The sequence below is a fragment of the Helicoverpa zea genome, chromosome 31 (assembly GCF_022581195.2).
Source record: "Helicoverpa zea isolate HzStark_Cry1AcR chromosome 31, ilHelZeax1.1, whole genome shotgun sequence".
Taxonomy (NCBI): domain Eukaryota; kingdom Metazoa; phylum Arthropoda; class Insecta; order Lepidoptera; family Noctuidae; genus Helicoverpa; species Helicoverpa zea.
This window is the reverse complement of record NC_061482.1, coordinates 17,958,572-17,979,918: the sequence shown is the minus strand read 5'-3', so window position 1 is coordinate 17,979,918 and position 21,347 is coordinate 17,958,572. Positions and strand designations below refer to the sequence as shown.

Sequence of the window (21,347 nt, the reverse complement as noted above, 5' to 3'; positions counted from 1 at the left end):
AACCCTGAGAAATCGAGGGCAACCTTCGAAAGTTGTAGGCATACATAGGGTAAAAACTTGATACTCAGGTGTACGCCTAAAAGCACTATTCAACAGTGAAGATTTGGAGCTGATCTGATGATGGAAACCAGAGAGGGTCGAGGGAACTCGACAACTGAATATGTAAACTACCTCGTGTTTGGGCTTAAATTATTTGTATTGACAAGACCTTTGCAACAGTGAAGGTTTGAAGCTGACCTGATGATGGAGACCAGAGAAAGTCGAGGGAACTCGACAACTGAATATGTAAAATACCTCGTATTTGGACTTATATTCTTTGTATTGATGAGAACTTCCCACTTGTATGGATAGTGACAACTATACGTATCACTGAAAAGCTTTAAATAAAAAACTTTTTTACAAAAAAATTAAACCGACTTCCCAAAACACTAAAAAGCAAAAAAAAAACTATTTTTAGGTGCATCGGCATAGAAGTCGGTGGCAAAATTAACTTAGTAACATTCATTAGACACCGAATTCTAGGCCGATGCACCTAAAAATAGTTTTTTTTTTGCTTTTTAGTGTTTTGGGAAGTCGGTTTAATTTTTTTTAAAGTTTTAAATCCAATCAATGTTATCAGCCGGTATAATGCCAACTAAATATCTGATATGTTCTGCCATCCATCTTCATACTTATTTATGAGCCTGTTTTTAGGCTATCGGCCGACTAAAAGTTTGTGGTGTGCTCACAAAACACGGCATTCTTGTAACAAATTTTAATGTAAACAAACATATTGCTATCGATTTTATATAAATGTGGTCGGTCACCCATCCATTTGATCCCCTAATCGCCCCCTTACGACACGCGTGGGAAAAAGATGGTGCGGCCTGACACTGCAAGACAAATTCCCTTTCATTAATATACCCTTAAGGGCTCGCTGCTAAATTGGTAAAGCTTGGGTTATCCCACCTTCTTTGTAGTCTATTTTTACCAATCAGTAAAACCGAACTTACTCTTTACGACTTGTTTTTAGGGTACCGTACCCAAAGGGTAAAATGAAAATGGGTAAATTGATGACACTATCCAAAGATCCTTATAACTAAATATACAGCCCGTATATCGCGATAGTAAGTAAGTTTAACTTTTCACAGATGTATTATTGTGGCCGTTGTAACAAATACTGAAAACTATAATCAAATTAATGTGTTTCACATTAATTCTATAAGGAAAAGTGACAATTTTGCCGTTAGTAAAATGCATATTAACTCATAAATTATGGTACCGAACTCTCCGTACGAAAGTCTAACTTCTGAGCTAATTTCTACAAAGATTTGTGATATTTTTCCTCAAGAAAGTTGCAAATTCTTCAAGAAGTAAGTCACGGGTGATCGAACTCCAAGCTCCTCGCGACTCTTTAGTGTTAAATTATCCGTAAAATCTCTAAACTAAATAAAAAACTTGTGTAAAAGTGCAGCATAAAAACTTTGTTGTTCGACAACTATGGAAGGGAAATGTCATTGTAGTTTCACAAGCTACAAATACAGAGGAATAAAAATAAGTGAATAACGCCGTGTCGGCGTGTCGGGAAGTGCGTTGAGTGTCTATCAATGGCATTATAGCGGTGACCTCGCGACCCCATGCAATTTACTATCCTTAAAGAATTATCATTTTTACAGGGATATCCTTTTATCCCCAACTTCGTGTGACACTTTGTAAAAAGGCTTGTATTGTGGGCCGTCTCCCGGTGGGATACTCGTAGTTTTTTCAACTGTTGTTGTTCCATTTGGCTAACAGTTCGTGAAAGCTGAAATATTTTTTAAGTTTTTCACACCGAGCTGTCAGTTGGGTTGTGTTGTTGGTATTGAATTGCCTTAATCCGATGTTATACATGTGTAGGTGGTTATTTCTAAAATACCTACAACATATACCTAACTACATTCACCAAAAACAAACATACAATTTTTGTCCTATCAAACACTTTTCAACTCTGTGTTTTGCTGTAGCTACCTATGACTACAGTCCTTTGTAGTACCACCATTGTACTATATATCGCTTTGACTTTGTTCAATTCAAATATTTTTATGAAAATCTGTTGAACGAAAATGTTTTTTTTTAACGATTTGTAAATCTTGGAATCTTAATTTGTCCCACTTACCACTTGATTAACTTTTTAAGTCACAGAACAAAAGTTGTTAACTATGATGATAGCAACACAGTCCTGTGAGATTGACGGTGTTTCTCAATATCTCTGTATATTGAAGGTGCCCGTCACTCCATGGTGGATGTCATCAATATCCGTCGGGCGTACAATGTACCGCATGTTATTGCGTGTATATTGTCAGACACGGGCGCAGACAGATGCTCAGCATAGTGCAGCGGCTACTCTATTCAGTATTGAGTACAAGTCGACATAATCTGGCGGTTGCAGGCGCCATCATTAACTCAGTTTGACAGTTTCATTTATCGTTGTCTGTGGTTATGTTGTGAAGATGTTTTTTATTTTTATTTTTGTAATCCTAAAGAAACGACTTGAAAATATCTTTCAGTGTTGGGAAGATACCCTATCTAGAATAAGTGGCTGTATTTTAACTAGGTCAAGTAATACGATTTAAAAGAATCGTGTAAAACTACAGAAAACAGCCAATAAGTCACGAAGAATTTCGTTAATCTACCAAAACGTTACCCATGCGATCATAAACAAAATATCTGCAGGGTTATTTTATTTATCCGTTACCCCACATCTCAGGCTATATGTAAGTTAAAGGTAGAATTCCGTGGGTCGCGGCTTACGCAGCCGCGCGCGGCTTACGACAGTCGTCGGCCGCGCGCGACAATAGTCAACCTATGAAAATGTATGGCGCCGCTGCCGAGGCTCGCGACAGTCGCGCGCGGCCGACGAAATTCGTAAGCCGCGCGCGGCATTGTGTTGAAATTAGTAGATTTTGTTCGTCCGTTCCCTCTAGTCGAAGTGCTAATTGATATCCTTGAAGAAGAAGAGGATGACGTATTGCTGTGGCTGTATTATGAAAATAGATTACCAATCGACCCTATTTTTAAAAAGTAGAAATGATGAAGGATACTACCCAATACTGATTCAAAAGCATTTGTATTGTAATGAAAACAAAAGGAAGTTTTGCCGACTAAATAAAAAACGATTCAATTCTGGTTTTACTAAAATTATATAGATGTTACTAAGCGCTAGACCATGTTGAGATGCATACGGCCGCGCGCGGCTTACGAAATTAGTCGGCCGCGCGCGACTGTCGCGGACCTCGGCAGCGGCGCCATACATTTTCATAGGTTGACTATTGTCGCGCGCGGCCGACGACTGTCGTAAGCCGCGCGCGGCTGTCGTAGCCGCTATCCACGGAATTCTACCTTAAACATGGGTACCCATTTACCCTCTATCATATTTGCCGTCAAAACATCCTGCCAATTTCGGACAACCGCCATGTTTTATCCATTCTATTTTATTGTAATAAATTATTCTTCGTACTTTTTCCTCCTTTATATAAATATAAGTATAATATTATGTATTTTCACCCAGTTTCCTCCCTCGTGACAAATGAGGTGTTGTTCCATTCATAGGAAGGTAGCTAGGTAGGTAGGTATACTATGCTAGGTATTTAACAATATTACTTTTGTGTCGCATTTGTTCGCACGATGGATGGAAAAAAATAACTCTTTGTGTCTTCAGCTTACCTGATACTTGTTGCTGAGAGTTTTTTAACAAAATTATGGACCTGGGTGCTATTCATATTTTTAAAGTATTGTAATGTTTTAAGTTTTTGTTTTATAAATAATGCTTTAAAGGTTTTCATGGGCTATCACAAACCCGCTTACAACTTTATCGTTTTATCAGCCACAGCCTGTATTATCGTCCCATTGCTGAAGGATTGAGCGTTAATCACCACGCTTGCTCAATGCGGGTTAGTGGTTTCAGACTTTATAGACCACATTTCTTCGAGATGTTTTCCTTCACCTATTTATTAGCGATTGCTGTCCAAGTTATTATACTTATGAAGTACATACAAACTTAGACAAACTTACCCATACACTTGGTTGGTGCATTTACCCACTGGGCTAAACGACAGTAACTAAACGGTCAGTAGATATTACAACATTCGTAGATATTATCTAAAAGCATTTATTCAAAAGATGGATTACTTAGTTTCTCGTTTTGAGGTTTGCCCTACAATTTCAAGTTGGACTGACGACTTAGGTAAGACGTACTTAAGTATTTGCAAGTTTAATATCCAACCTTGTTAGTCCTGCTTGGAACACCAGTTTGCAAATTAAACGTTGACCATACGTAAATAATAAAAGTGTATTATAACACGATTGAATCACGTAGCATTTGCTTTTAGTACTGTTAATTAAATGAGGCTGTCATCGGCTTTTGGTCGCATTACAAACACTGTCACTGTCATGAGATGGAGAACGTTGTTATCAGACAAAATTGATGAAAAGGATGTAATTAAAACATGATTTTACACACGAGTTTAATAACTGCATTTAGTTCAGCTGAGTTATGATGACTTATCGGAAGGGTTAACTTGCAATTCCATACTTAGGTCTCTGGTGATGTTTTCGGAGATAAGCTGTTTGAATTTGGTTGGAGTATTTATAAGATTTTAGCAAAATGTCATAAAAAGTGTCAGTAAACGTAAGTTGAATTTGGGGATTTTAAGCAAAAAGAATAATTCAGTAGTTACCTATAGTATTTTCGAAAATGAGAAAATGTTTTTACTAAAATAATTCTGGGCTTTTAGTAAAAAAAGACTGAAAAATACATTCCGTTTTATATTTTTAATCCATTCGCAAAAGAACAAGATACATATTCCAACTGTTTGTTTGTTGAAAAGTGGCAGTAAAAAGCTTACAGATATGTACATACTAAATAAAAAAACATACCTTATACTCGTACATGCTATTTTTTATCCTAGGAAAGTTATACCACCTGTAAGCTTGTGAAACCACTATCCTCAAACAAAAACATAGAAACACAAAACCTCTATCTTGTTACGTCGCGAAAACCGAAAAGAGAATTGTCACCTTTTGTATCGAATAGTTTCGAAATTTGTTTGTGGCCAATGCAATTTATGTGACGTCACGGCAGGAGTGGTTCGCTGCAATGTACCAGTGGGACATTGTATGTATGTATACCAAGCTGCACTGTACCATTGGGATTGTGTACAGACGTGTTTTTGTTTTTATAGACGTAGGTACCGTGGGAACTTCAAATGTGTGTTATGGTTTTGTTCCAGTGTTTTTACTGGTCCGAATTCAGCCTTAAACGTCAGTTTTCTTAAAACAATTGTTAACTGTGAATATTTACGTTCGATTTTCAAAGTTGTTTTAAGGAAAACGGTCATTTATGTTGTCGGAGTAAATGAGTCTTAGATGACTTTGTTTTGGCTAATTCTTGATTTCAGAGAAGTTCCAAACTGTAGTTTTCTGTGAAAGTATTCATCAAGAACGCATTTATTTAAATAGAGTATTTTGAATTAAAATAAATCTAAACTTCTAACATGTATAGTATGTAGGCGAGACAATAAGATTACTCTATTAAAAATCTCATTGTAAATTGTGACGTCACATTACTATTCAGTAAAACTAAGAATACTTAGATAAAACTGCAAATTAGCACAAACGCTCTTTACATTCGTATACTAAACGTTATTACCTCCTCACCACACGTACTAACAAATGGGAGGACGTCACAAAATGCTAGAAAACTATCTCTTATCTATGTTAGAGAGGCTGCTAACCCCTCCCCTCCCCGTCCCACACGCCCTTCACCCCCTGGGACACCCTGCAGGCACGTGATCACGTACATAGTTGATTTAGATCACAAATTCATTGGCATCGTGATCGGAGCACTACTGACAATTGTTTTTCCTATGTGTGCTCGTTTGCAAGATTGCGTGCTATTTGTCTGTAGTTATTTGTTTTAGTGGATCGTGACATGAGTCAGTTGTAGGTTAGTTAGTTGATGACCGGGTAACTGAGTTGAGGAGGTCAAATAGGCAGTCGCTCCTTGTAACATACTGGTATTCAGCTGCATCCCCGACTGGAAGCCGATCCCAACATAGATAGCAGATAATATTATACACATTTTGTAGGGTTCCGTACCCAAAGAATTCTATAACTCAGAAAACGCGAACCTGTCAGTAAATCTCACTGTCCGTCCGTCACGACGCTATATTTCATGAACGTGCTAGACAGTTGAAATTTTCAGATGAAAATTAGAATAAAATATGGATTTCAGAGGGTGCCTATCTTAAAACTACATGTGTTTTTGAACATTTTATATAAAGATAATATGAACTTTGCAAGTGCAAGGCCGACTAGCACTTGGATTTTTGAAGATAGGTATTGTAATCTGGCAGATTACTTATCACTAACAGCCCAGGTTCAGTACAACGTTAGCGTAGTTAGTTCAGATTTCTCCAAAAAATAAAAAAATAAAATCTACAAAGCAGAAATTATTTACACCACTCCAGAAGCATTAAAAAATTAGCAATTTAATTTAACGAGGGAACAAGACATAGCTACGTAGAACACGGTACGGCTTCATAAAACTGGATACTTAATAAATCTAAAAAAGTGTCGCGAAGCCGGCAGCCGAGACACGTGCGGACGGAATTAATTGTAGCCATATTGTACAGGACACTGCTGCCAAGAACAAATAAACATCTGGATACGGTAAAGAATTATTGTACGAAGTTTTTAAAGTGAATTTTGTTGCTGTTGTAGTTAGGTAGGTATCATCTCCTGAGCCTTTTCCCAAAAAAATAGTACATATGTACATATAGTATTTTTATAATTAAAGTATTTTAGACATTATATTAGGCAATAGTTTCGTTTTCGCGCATAGGGATCTTGGATATCTATTTTGAAAGATGCTTTATAGTGTTACTAGCTTTTCCGATTTCAACCGCTTCCCGTGGCATCATATCCAAGTAATCCTCCTCGATTCATTTAGCTTCATTAATTGTTAGTTTCCTTTTGTATTTAAATACTTCTGATATGTATAAAGTAGCTTTAGCTAACGTGACTTTTAATTAACCTGTGTAGACGTCTTTGCTAATTTCTACCAACTTCATGACGCCCTCGATGGCGCAATGGTTACCATGCCGGACTGCCGAACGGTCCTGGGTTCGATTCCCGGTTTAGTTTCCTGATTATTTAAAATCTACTATGCCACATCCGACTTTTTTAACGCAATGTTCCACAATATCGTTTTCAAGTTTCAATTAACAATTTACAGTTTGATCTCGCAGCGGGAATGATAACCGTTACCACATTCTGAACTCAGTTATCCACTAAACTGGTTACAAATAACAACTATGCTTAATTGAGTGACCCCTCGTGAAGCGAATTTTCTCTTTTTCTAGGCAGGTGTTTTATGTTGATTTCACAGTGTATTGTGAAATATCCACAGCAATTGTTTACACTACGATTAATGCTAAGTAAAAGAATATGTGGATGGCTGCTCCTCTTCCATGCTAAAACTACCCAATGGATTTTGATGGCACTTATGTAATATAGTTTACATTATCAAAATAATATGTCATGGGTTTTTTTATTCGGGTGTGGGAGGTAGTTAGGCGATATACCTATGTAGTCTTAGAAATACACGTTATACCTATAATTTATTTTCAAATATATTATTTATCTCAAGGCCTTTTCTTATGAAGAGAAGACATGTATTGATTATTAAAGCTCAAGGTAAAACTGATATTTATAAAAGTTTTTTGAAATCCCATTTTCGTTAATGATTTTCCTTAGTTACTGTGAGGAGGGACGCAGATTTTTCCAAGCCAATTGCTAAACGCGTCATACAATCCGTTTCATAATTCACAAAAAATACTTTTATATACGTCTACTAATTTAAAGCATTTATTATTTAACAATTAAAAAAAATATATATATATACTATATCTAAAAGGCGTCAAAAAATTCATCCCCATCGCTGTCAACTGGGAGCGTACCCAAGAGGCTGGCAGCATTACCTCGTTAGATGGCCATGCTGATCCTTTGAATTCCTACGTCTACTTAGTCAATGCAATCTTGAAAAATAAGTAAACTTAAGTATGTAAAATAAAGTTGTATGCATTCTGGTGGGGGGTCAATTAAAAGGTTTCATTTGCAAAAACAGAAACTGAAAACGGGCACGTTATCAACATAAATTATAGTCAGTGGACTTTAACTGAATTTGTAGTTTTTTACTTCCTTTCAGATAGTTTCTGATAAATTACTAAATATTTAACATTAGTTAAGCATCAAGTATACCTAAAGTCGTTTATATAAGTATTGATAATGTCGAGACGCCGTTTCATCATCCTAATTATTTAGAACAACAATAGCTCTTCACTATAAACCCAAATCAAAGGCCAAGACGTCGAATATTAATTAATGAAGCCGATCAATCAAGCGGCTCTGTCTTTGTCGCGCCACATCCGCGCTGCGTCAACATCGCACGGTGGGCCCACACGATACAGACGTTTGTACAAATATCTATACAAACTTAAAGACTTTAAGTACATACAGAATTTTTATACAGACTTTAAGTTAATCAGATATCTGTAAATCTAGTAAAGTCTATGTAAAAATCTGAAGTTCTAAGTAAAAATATGATGACAAGATGTTTGTACAGATTTATCATTGGTTCAGATTTTTGTATTCAGCGATTTTTTGCGCGAACAACATTGTATGAAAGTATTCGCAAAGTTGGTATCGTCTTCTTCTTCTTATCGAGTGAGCTGCAGGTTTGATCACCTAGCACGCCCAGGTGTCAGAGTTCTCTCAAATCGGCCTGACGACCTCTCACGTGAAATTGTGAAAACGACTGCTACTGAGTAGCATTTGGGGACGCCGCCGCCTACTTCCAGACTGTCTGCTTTGAAAGTTTCCAAAACCCACAAAGCGTTTTCGGCCCGTCCTGGGAATCGTACCTGAGACCTCGTGCGCAGCAGTCGTGCAGATCGACAACTAGACCAACGAGGCAGTCAGTATCGTGTGGACCAAACATTAATTTCGTTTCAGCATACATGGCACGTTTGGTTCGGCATAACGCAATTCCCATAAGTGAATTGGCCGCCATATGCAGCAGCCAATGCGATCGAACCCCCGAATTAATTTACGATGCTACAGATTGGATTCCGTAGGTTCGTTTTAGATTTTCCAGTGAATTTTGGATCCGCGGCAAACGAAGTAAAATTCAATCGGAAAGCCACTTTATGATAGCAATAACAGTGGTTAGGAAAGCTGACCTTATCGCGGGCTTGATTGGATTTTGGTGCTTTTAAAATTTTACAAAATATCTACTATTGACTTTTAGGAACGCTAGTTAAGTGGCTAACGTTGTAAAAACTACGATTTTTTGTAGACTACGCGTTTTAAAACCCTTTTTTTATTTAGTGAACATTTTTTTTTCACTTGTAAGAGCTAAACGCAGCATTGGAGGTGGTAAAAGGTCTGCGCTTTTGGAGGGTGGGTTTTGTAAACTTGACCTTCAACAAGTGCTGATTTTAAGCCTACTTTGACTAAAAACTTTTAATTAATCAATTATGTGTACTTCTTTATAACTATCTTATCTTTTTACTTATCAAAATCAAAATTTTATACCTATTTGAGAAATGATTAACGTAATTAACACTTCGCAAAACATGTTCATGTTCTATATAATGTATACGTTGTGAGTTAAGCGTCGTGTCGTGTAACACAGACAGAATGAAGTTTGTGCTGACACCACCACCGACCGCCGTGCACAGTGGTCAAAAGTTCATACCATTTGAGGAAAAAATATTCCTGAAAACTTAACTAAATTATTGAAAAATACTTACCTAATGTACATACCTACCCATGTTCTTAGATTTTGATGGAATTTATTAAGCTTTTGTTCCTAGATAAATTCTTTACTAGGTAGACAGGTACTTTTTGAGTAGCCTGGTCTAGCACAAGTAAGTTTAATTTAGTTCGTTCTTAAGAAATAGAAGCACTCTCTAGCTTTTCTTCACTTTGCTTGTCACTAATTAGGTGATATTACACTTTCGAATAGGCCAAACCTTTGAGGAGTTTTATATTAAAAGCAGTAGGATGAACTGTAAAAATAACCTTATTATTGTTCTGTGTGTGAAAATTGACAACATATTAACGCATTCTACTCATATACGTCAAGTAGGTACAATAAAGTTTATTACAAAATGTAATTTTTGTCCGGCACAGGACATATTTTACCCAGTGTCCGCCGACCACTGACCGCTGCGGCTGCATTGTTCAACCGCAGCAACCGACGTGTTGTTCTACCAATTGTTTTTGTTGCATCCATCATTGTATACAGTTGTACTCTGTACCACGATTTTATATTACACCTATTTAATACTAGAACCTCTTACTAACCTTACATCTTCAAAATCCTATCTCGCGTACATAGGTTAAGTTTTAGGCTGTGTTCAAACCAAACTGATGGAATGTTGCGCAGTTTATTTTATTTCTATAATTATTAACTTTTTCGTTCAGATCTAACCGATGGCACGTTATGCATATATGTATAGTGATATGCATAGACGCTGATATTGGTCTGAACGCAGCCTTAAAAGCTTTTATTTAATTTGCAGTATAAGTATGTAGGTACGTACAATGTGCGGGTGAAATCTTGGAACTCGACAGAAATGTTTTTCTTTAATTTATTTTCAATATATTTTGCATAATCTGAAACGTGGCTTAGCATATTATTGTCAGATACAATTAAACCGAAGTTTCAATTTAAATATATCTACGAACAGATGTTCAGTACAGTTATATCCGATAACAGCTGTGGAGCTAAGATTATTAACTCGCCGACTGGTCTAACCTCAAGTGTCAGAGCTTTGATTCTGAAGACTAGTTTGATACCTACTTAAGATTCGAAGACACTTGATAAGATATAGGATTATGAAAACTTGCTTTAAGAACTAGACTTAAAGAAATCTTATTCCATCTCCAGGGACCTTCTTCCCGCAAACAGATAGAAAGCCTACAATTGTCTGAATAGGTTCACCCGTTAAGCAAATTTTAATTTAAACAGGCTGACCCATGTCTCGCTTTTGTTTTATCAGTACGCATACTAAGACAGAATAATAATTATTTTAGCCCTAATGTTTATAATAAACATGAAATAAAAATATTTTTATCTTTCGCGCGGTAAACGGAACATTCAAACATTATCCTTTTGAATCGGCAAATAAAGTTTTTTACTTTGTACGATTTTCAATCAGTCATCGACACGGCAATACCTAGCATATATTATGCCTTCCTTTACATTCTATAACACTAAATTTCAATAACTTCTAACCACTAATATATGTATTTACCGAATACACTAAGCTGTATGTATTCAAAGGAAACACTAAATCCGCTTATGAGTTGCACTAGCTGCGATCACAATTACATGAGGTTTATCGCGGCACGAGCCGATTACACGCTCAGCTGTATTATTGAATAGTCCGACCACAGATCTGATCGTGTTGTGTGTAGCCAAACAGAGATTCAAACACTTCCGATTGCAAGTTTGAACATTTGCCTATACTTGCGTAAATACATACCCAAAGAATACTTTAAAAAAATCGATAAAATTGTCTTTACCTTTTTTTAATGTTCGAAGAGTTTGTTTGCTCAAATACGCCCAAGTTATTAAGGTAGTACTGGTACAATTTGAAAAATTCTTTCGGGTTTAAAAAGCCTGCATATCGAGAAAGGCTATAGGCTGGCAGACACTAGTACTGTAATAAGAAAACGCCTCATTTATACAATTAGGACCATAAAACTCCCAGTCATGGTAAATAATTCATTATGACAGCCATTTCAAATTCAAAATTCCTTACTTCCTTACTTATACAAAATAACTTTCTGTCTTGATGTTGTTTGCTTTCTTTTCACGGTTACCCCTCTTTTCGTACCAACAGTTTACCTAAGTACGTAAATATCTCCAACCTACAGTTTGAACAAAATCTTTTGCTCATCACAACTCTGCCGTAATTAAATGCTAACCAACATTTAAGAGCTAAAGATACAAGTTGAACCCAGGTCAACTACTTAGGAAAACTTTTTATCAGGATTCATGAAGTAGAAGAATAAGCGAGTGAAACCAGGGACAGGGCTTGTTAACTAAATGACTGTGAAACGTTGGCTGTCTTTTGTTACACTTTGTATTCTGACGTAAAAAGTTAAGTCTATAAGATAGATTTATCAGGTCGAGATAAAGTTTTACAGTTTGCAGTTACTGCTAGAAATAATAAATTAGCCAGTCTCAACTTTCGAAATTAGTTGGAAAAAACTTGAAAAGTATAAGTTATAATTAATTAAGATAATGGACGCAATCGCAGTATTTGTAGTCTAGGCATAACAACGATCACGGTATTAGGTTCAAAAAGAATACTAAATGAACAATATCCATAACGGATTATTTGAAATTAATAATGCTTATTTAATTAGTCTATTAATGCGTTTAACTTTGCCTATATGCATAGATATAGAACCATAATTACCAAATAATAAAAGAAAACTCTGGGCGGACGATGAACCGTAATTTCCAAAAAATAATCCAACAAATTCCATCACACACCCGTGGCCCATTAAACACGTACCCCATTAATAAAGATAATCAACATTACATTTAACAATTTTTACTACAACGAAATATTCAGTAGACTGTATTGAGCGCACTGTACCGAGCACGCACGACGTTACAGTTAATTGTGGCCAGCAGAGAAACAGCCGGGAACATATTGTAATGTACAACGTTTGAGAGGTTTCACATTCAAGAGAACTCTGACACGCAAGGGGCTAAAAACATTACTAGTGGAGCATCTACGAAAGCTAAGCCATTGTTAGGTTGTAATGTAAGAAGACAGAAGGTGAACTGTAGGTACTTGATAACAATCTCTAGCAGACTACACTGAAAGAAAATATCTCTGTCGTGCAGTACTCTGCAATTTCTTTGCACATTGCCTTCTCTTGTGTGAGCTAGAGCTTGTTATCTTGTTCTTACTGTATTTCTACGTCTTGTCCTACTGCCAAAGCGACTGACTGAACGATGGCGATGTATCCTCTTGTGTGATTGTATATGTATCTTTTTGTTGTACATTTGTTTTCCTTTTTGCGTCATTTATTCCTTCCTTTCAGGGCCGACTCATCGAACGAAGCGCCCGTGGCCAATGGACTGACCGAATTTGGAGAGGTAAGCGAATTTCAACCTTATTGTTTGTGTAGTAAGAGCTATGCGATGCTATGCTGTTGTTAATATGGAAGGATGAAAATGTCGATTTGTTTAGTAAGGAATGTGGGAATTATGTGTGGTCGAGGAGAAAGGATGCGTGCCAGCCCTATGTATACCCTACGTATAGCCCTACATGTAACTCAGGTTACATAATGTATAGGCAGCCCTAACGACAGCACTTCATTACCGATTTAAGGGTACTTAGACCACTCTGGTACATAAATTATGAAATATATTTTAATATATTCGCCGCTTCAAAGTTTCAGACAGTTCATAACAGTTTTAGTAGCAAAAGATGGTCCCACGAACTATTTTAATATTCCGTATTGTAATTTTATTATTAAAGTGAGAGCATTAAGCTCTTGCTAGTGCCCGCAACTTTGTCTGCGTTCACGTTTAATAAGTAATACTGTGTACTGAGAATTATGAATTCAGTATGTACGTCTCATCGTATAATATATTCTTGTCATGACAAAAATAAGAGGCACTCAAAATGTCTTTAATTGTCTACTAATTTTCTTATGGAAATCTCCTATTAAATTCATCGCTGACACATTTTTAAAATAGCCGTAAGTCGAAATAGACTAAAGCCAAGCTCCCAAAGCTGATCGTCTATTCTGGAAACCTTTCTGGAAATTCATGTTAATGCATGATATTTTCAACACGAAGCCAGTTCGTCAGATCATTAGATTTCTATATTCCTCACCTCCGTCGTCTGGCCCCATTTCATCAATTTCTGAACGTTCCACACTAATATTAGATATTAGGTGAAACGCGCTCCACTGTGAATTGGTTAGCTCTTTTTATTGGACTTTAAGCGACGTTAGATGAAGTTATTCTGTGAAGACTATTTTGATATCAGTCTTTAATTAAATTATAAAAATAATATTCTAAAGACAATAGCATTCAAAAATACCATAAAAAAACATGTTATCTTTGCAAAATATTTACTCAGAACACAATGTATTTCGCTTACAATAATTACTTTATAGTTTCATAATTAAGCTACATTTATTATCCTAACGGGTATCCGTTATAAAGGTCTTCAAACCAAACAAACAGATGTGTTGTGGTAATTTGTTAAGCCACTTATTCTACCTAGCAAAAAAATCATAGAAATAGGGATTTTGCAACGTGCGAAAAGTGCTGATTTTAAAACTAGTTTAACAAAAAGATTTTGATTTTCAAACAATTTGAAGCATAATAAATTAAAACGAAACACATAAAAGTCTAACATCATCTCAAAAGCAAGATAACATCGCACTCAAAACCGAGTCCAACCGAGTAACATCGCGTCCAATCTTATTTGCCATAAACCATCAACCCGGTCCTTCGCTACACTTAATGTCGCCATTTTCCGTAGCCTTCAGAAAATTGAAATATAATCACAGGCCTGTCAGTTCTTCTCATTAGCATGTTATTAAATTGTCCTGGCAACATCGCTTCAAAGTCAAATGAATGGTCCTTTTGGTACTTCGAGTCTTGGAAACAAGGAGAACAAAAATGACTAGCGGAGATGTCATAACGCAAAATCTCCAAAGAAAGAACCGCGCCGAAATGCGGGTGTTCGGGGGACGAGGAACGTTACTAGTTCTGCCCTTACACGCTTTCTTCAGACACTGCCCATTATTTTCAAAATAGAATCACCAATCAATCAAGACCAATTTTTTACAGATTAGTTTTGATTTGACAAGAAACCCAAAGGCCTCGTTAGTTCTACTAACTGATCACGCCTACCATACGTTGCTTGACCTACCAGAGGGTGCCTGACCCATCTTCCTTATGGCATCTCCGCTATGTTTCCTTCCTCTGTGCTTAGGACCAAGGCTAGGTGGTAGACATCTTTGTGTGCGCATGTAAGCTGGGCTCACTTTGATGCTTTAGGCGGTCATTCGTGTAATTAGAAACGAATCCTCTTGTTTCTTATTGCTGCTATTGTGCTAGGGTTGGTATGAAGTACTTACTGAAAGTAAACAAAACGTTCTTTTTAATTAGAAAGTAAATATAAAGATAACTTTAGAATTCCGTTTTTTGAATTACAAAACAAAATCTTGTTCAATTAAATCTTGCATAAATGAATTATTTCTAATATAATACAAGTAACTTAGTATGTCTGTCTTGCCCGCCAACACGACTAAACCAATTTTAATACAATTTGATTCTAAGATAATCTAGCTAGACGTTGAGATAAGACATAGGCTTCTTTTTAAATCGCGCAGAAAGTTATTCCCTCAGGACGCAGGTGGAACCGCTTGCGGAAGATACTATCAAATAAATTCCATATTTATATAGCAAGCCATACATCTGCCTCTCCCTAGCTAGTTCCTTCCTTTTCCATGTGAGTTGGACCCGTGTTTTAAAGGTGTATTGGGTTGAGGAGGTCAGATAGGCAGTCTCCCCTTGTGAAACACTAACTGTCAACTGCATGCGGTTAGACTGGAAGCCGACCCCAACATAATTGGGAAAAGGCTCGTTATATGATGACCAGTGCTTTAAATGGAGCGACCACCTATCTGAGTTTCTCAAACCCTTGGTAAGAGTGGTATATGGCAGATATAAGCCTTACAAGGAAACTAGATGCAGTTAGAGTTACAAATATCAAAGATATAGGTATACGGTGTGACATCCCTACGATAGAATTTGGGAAGATGAATGTGTTGGCAGACACTCGTGACGAATGGCCTCAATTAGACTGATAGTTAATCGATTATCATCGCTATACTCTAGAATTAATACGAAACTGTATTAACAGATACAAACTATAATTTATTTGGTTAAGCTTAGATTCAAAACAGAACTTTTTGATTGCAAAACAAAAGAAATCTCACAAATAGCCCACCTTTTACCACTTGCTATGTGTTACGCGGTGTCCTGCGTGAGCGACGAACGCGACGCGACGCGACGCTGCGAACGCGACGAACGCGATCAACTCAAAGGAATTCCCTACATGCGGCCTATGTGACAGTCTGCGGCGAGACGCGACGTAACGCGTACTTGTTTTGAGGGCGACCAGACGCGACACCGCGAACTATTCAGAAGCGTTGATTGTTGTGGGACAAAAAAAACATAAATATTAAAGAAATCGTTTATTAGTACAAACAAGTTGGAAGATTGTTGCTGTCTGTACTTTAAATATGAACTTTCAAGCAAAATTGTAACACAACTTCTCCATGATTTGAGAAGTAATGACCAAAATCACGTAGGACATCTGTCGCGTATAGCATCGCGTCGCATTACGTCGCGTCGTGTTGCGTCGCGTCGCGTCGCGTTCGTCGCTCACGCAGGACACCGCGTTATTCTGGGAAGAAGATATAAAACAGAAATAATGCTAGCTATCTTTAAGCACTCAGCAGTGAAACGACCAAGTCAAAGAATGCTATTTACAAAATAAATGTAACACGAGGGATTTTTCACTGCTCCGCTTAAAGTTCGTATTAGGAGTATCTTTCTCACTAATCAATCTTTGTACTAGTAAAAAAACGCATGAAAGTCTCTGCAGTAGTCTTTGAGCATATCGCCAACTAACATAGGCCTAAAAAAGAATTTCAGACTTTTCGTACTGGCGGATTTTCCATTCAGTTTTTCCGCGCGACTGCTTGGTTCGTGTAGGCAGTATCAAGTGGTTTTAACGTTATTTTTGTACCGACAGTTGTCAATGTTTGGCTGTAAGAAGCAAAATGGTAATGTGTGAAACGGTGCATGCGTGGTGAAAAATGCAATATTTTGTTGTCTTTGTGACATTATTTCCTGGTATATTAATGATTCATTTTGCCACTCATGATGTCGAATGTTGACGGTTCTATTGCTGGCGGCTGGCGTTTACATAAAGTTAGAAATAAACCTTTTTATCTGCCAATGTACAGTCATCCCTATTTCAGGTAGTAATAATTTGTGAAAACAAAACTCCAAAAAATAATAATTGTAAGCTTAATAAAATTACACCAATATACTTTAAAGCAAATTAAACTTTACATGCGAAATCATAAAGTCTATTTTCACAGAACAACTTTAGACAGTAATGATTTGTTTGTTCACAGAAAGTGGTGAAGGAGATGAACCGGTTGGGCATGATAGTGGACTTGTCGCACGTGGGGGAGAATACCACCAGGGCTGCCATCAGGCTCTCCAGGGCTCCCGTCGTCTTCACCCATTCGTCCGTCTACAGTCTCTGCAACCATAAGCGTAACGTTCCCGATGATATCATCCAATCGTTGGTAAGTATTCATGGTTTTCGAAACATAGTTTTGGAAACAGCTCGTGAGATTGTTAAGAGACTTTCTGGCGTCTGAGTACCCTTAAGGACTGCCAAATAAATTCAAATGACCAGACCCACCCATTTAACGTTTCTTCCGAAACACAGAGGCTTGTCATGACAAGATGGTCATACATTCACTGACACACCACGCCGATGGTTGATTAACTTTATGATCGATCAACCCGTGTGGCAGTTAGATGGCCACGAGCAACTCCTAAAGATACTCACATAAATATAAAATTGCAGAAAGAAAACGGCGGCATCATCATGGTAAACTTCTTCCCCGACTTCGTGAAGTGCGCGCCCAACGCCACGATCTCTGACGTCGCCGGTAAGTGGGCCCAAGTTGTGCCAGCCCTAGTGATACTGCATTACGCGTCCATCCTATCAAACTAAATGTTAATAAATAAACATCCAAACTTTTACATGTACATCCAACCATGTGACTATTTGATTGAAATATTTTGCATTGAATGGACGATCAAAAATATGTCATAAAATTTTTATAGTATAACTTTATTTCAATCGCTTTGTGATTATTTTTATTTTACTGAATTGAGTCAATTCAAAAAAAAAAAAAAAAGTTTCTCATAATATTTATAACTCGAAACATGACTTGAAACGGTATTTTATTCCTCAACGTTACTAAATTAGGCTAGGAAATTCCTTAGAACATTATGCATCCGAGTTATCATTATAGCATTATCGCGCAGCATTCAGCGCACTTAGTTTTTTTAGACTGAAAACAAACTAAAGAAATAAACAACGAAGAAAAATCTTCCAATATGTCTATGAGCCAATATAATCTCTGAAACTTTCAGGATAGTAGAGAGATACATCATTGTATGCATGTATTACCTATAAAACTCGCGTCGCGATATGTAGGCAAATCTCTTATGATTTATTTATCCTGAACTGTCTATTGTAGTTGGGATTGTCTTTGTGTTTTTTAACTTTTTGTTATTTAGTCGTCATGGCATGGATAACTTTGGGCACTTACTTTCTATACCTTTATTGTATAATAAGTAGTATAGTAAGTTTTTAAGAGCTAGGTATAAAATTCTATTTTGTTTCCTGAGTACGTGCCCCTTTTCCAAATTTCGTCTCGATCAGTTCAGCCGTTTAACGTCACAGACAAAATTAGTCTAATGTGACGGATATACATAGAGAACTGTTCTGGAAAGTTATTTTTCAATCTTAAGAAAAATCGGGCACTGTTGGTTAAGGCATCAATACCAAAATACAACAAACCAAAAAAAGCAGTAATCGGAGGATAAAGAATATGTCACATTACCAATGACATTGTCATATTTACCTCGACCCAGAACTCATAAATTATTCTTACAATTGTGAGAGTAACTCCGTCACTAATTAATGGTCCAAGGACGACGCAATATCATAAATTTTGCCGATACAGCCGTAAATATTACTCAGGCTCAATTTATTGTATTATATTCGCATGATGTATGGGGATTACCTATAGAAATGCTTCTGTGTTAGACGCTGATTCCACGGTCAGTCTGGCCTCCTTTTTCATTTGACATTCATACTTATACGCATATGATTTATTTATTGGTTTATCAACAACGTCAAAACTTTAAAAAAAAAAAAACATATTAAAAGAATTTTCATGTGTGACAGTCACGTATAGAAGACTTGCGAAATGCGAAAAAATTCAATAAAAATTAAACTAAAATAAATCCACTTGGTAAACAAAACAAGATTATAGTACAAAAAGTAGTAACGTAGTACAAATAGGTATCAGTAGCAAAGTGGAGTTATCACGGTCACAAAGTGGAGTTATCACGGTCACAAAGTGGAGTTATCACGGTCACGAAGTACTTAATAATCACGTAACCTCCATTCAAGTTGTAGGTATTAACTCTGCGTTTCAGGTAAAACTTTATCCCACCCAAAACAAAAATGTGAAAGACTGCCAAGTTCGATATATGGGAATGCTTCGCCTATAAAAGAAGTGAGATCTGAATAAGTACCAAGTTCCATACACATACCTCAGTTAAAAATTGTTACTTTTTAATGATGTTACTTGGCAAGTTTTCACACACCTTCTTATAAACCTACTAAACGCATGAATCAAGTATTTAATTTTCTATTAAAACTTGCCAAGTAACATTATTAAAAAGTAACTATTTTTTACTGAGGTATATGTATGGAACTTGGTACTTATTCAGATCTCACTTCTTTTAAAGGCGAAGCATTCCCATATTATCGAACTTGGCAGTCTTTCACATTTTTGTTTTGGGTGGGATTTCATTTATTTTTGTAAGGTTGTCTATTTTATTTTTTTCTTATTATTAAGCTAGTTAAGGAAATGTCACATTTATACTATCTTTCAGATTTTTGAATTATGCACTATGCTTCTTACAAAGAAAAGAACTAGATTAACTAAATGGACTAGATTTACCAACTGATTGATGCGACATGTTATCATATATTATGTTCGTGGATCAAAGTTACACATTCGTTATTTTCGAAAGTGACTCACACTTGGCCGTTTTCAGATTTTTACTTTACTTTGACTAAATACAAACCTTTGTAACGAATTTTAGATCGGTACGACCATTCGAAGATATTTTATACAAATATAGATAAATTTAGTTCGTTTTAGTTCCTTAGGGGTATAAAGAAGACGGATCACAATCCATACAAAATTGCCCCACGTCCTATAACAAAGAGACGTATCTCAAAAAAAAGATAAAAGTGTTTAAAAAAATATGGCATACTCTCTAATTCATTTTTTTTACACCTTCATACGAAAAAAAATGCTTTAAAAAATTGTTCAGGCGCTGTTATGAAAACATCGTTCATAGAACTATGAATGGACTATTTTATTACATTATTATTTTGTTTGATAGGGTATACCTCACAGGTGGTCCCATAATCATCAGGTCAGGATCTGATGATGGAAACCCGGAGAAATTCAGGGAAACTTTTGAAAGTTGTAGGCATGCGCAGGATAAAAACTTAACTATAAGATGTATGTCTTATAACACTATGCAACAGTGAAGATTCGGAGCTAACCTGATGATGGAGACGAAAGAAGGTCGAGGGAACTCGACAAGTGAATATGTAAACTACCTCGTGTTTGGGTTTGTATTATTTGTATTGAATAGACCTTTGCAACAGTGAAGGTTTGGAGCTGATCCGATGATGAAGACCAGAGAAGGTCGGGGGGACTCGACAACAAAATATGTAAACTACCTCAGAAGTCGGTGTCTAATGGATGTACCTAAGTTTATATCCCCACCGACTTCTAGGCCGATGCTCCTAAGAATAGTTTTTTTTGGGAGTCTGTTTTATTTTATTGTAAAAAGTTTTTTTTTTTTGGCTTTTCAGTGTCAAGCACAGTTGTCACTATCCGCATAAGTGGAAAGTTCTCATCAATACGAATAATATAAGCCCAAACACGAGGTAGTTCACATATTCAGTTGTCGAGTTCCCTCGCCCTTCTCTGGTCTCCATCATCAGATCAGCTCCAAACCTTCACTGTTGTAAAGGTCTATTCAATACAAATAATACAAGCCCAAACACGAGGTAGTTTACATATTCGGTTGTCGAGTTCCCTCGACCTTCTTTCGTTTCCATCATCAGGTCAGCTCCAAATCTTCACTGTTGCATATTGTTATAAGACATACACCTTATAGTCAAGTTTTTATTCTGCGCATGCCTACAACTTTCAAAAGTTGCCCTGAATTTCTCAGGGTTTCCATCATCAGATCCTGACCTGATGATTATGGGACCACCTGTGAGGTATACTCTATCAAACAAAAAAACAATTTAATAAAATAGTCCATTAATAGTTCTATGAACGACGTTTTCATAACAGCG

At 36.6% G+C, this 21,347-nt stretch overlaps 1 protein-coding gene across 1 annotated transcript in view; it reads left to right on the top strand.

The window, feature by feature from the left end:
• The window catches only part of LOC124644882 (dipeptidase 1-like), a 169,250-nt gene that overhangs the window by 136,882 nt on the left and 11,021 nt on the right, over positions 1-21,347 (top strand). The window contains exons 7-9 of the mRNA XM_047184527.1: positions 13,150-13,204; positions 17,281-17,457; positions 17,745-17,829. Of these exons, the coding sequence (XP_047040483.1) occupies positions 13,150-13,204; positions 17,281-17,457; positions 17,745-17,829 (317 nt within the window). The remainder of the gene's footprint in view (positions 1-13,149; positions 13,205-17,280; positions 17,458-17,744; positions 17,830-21,347) is intronic.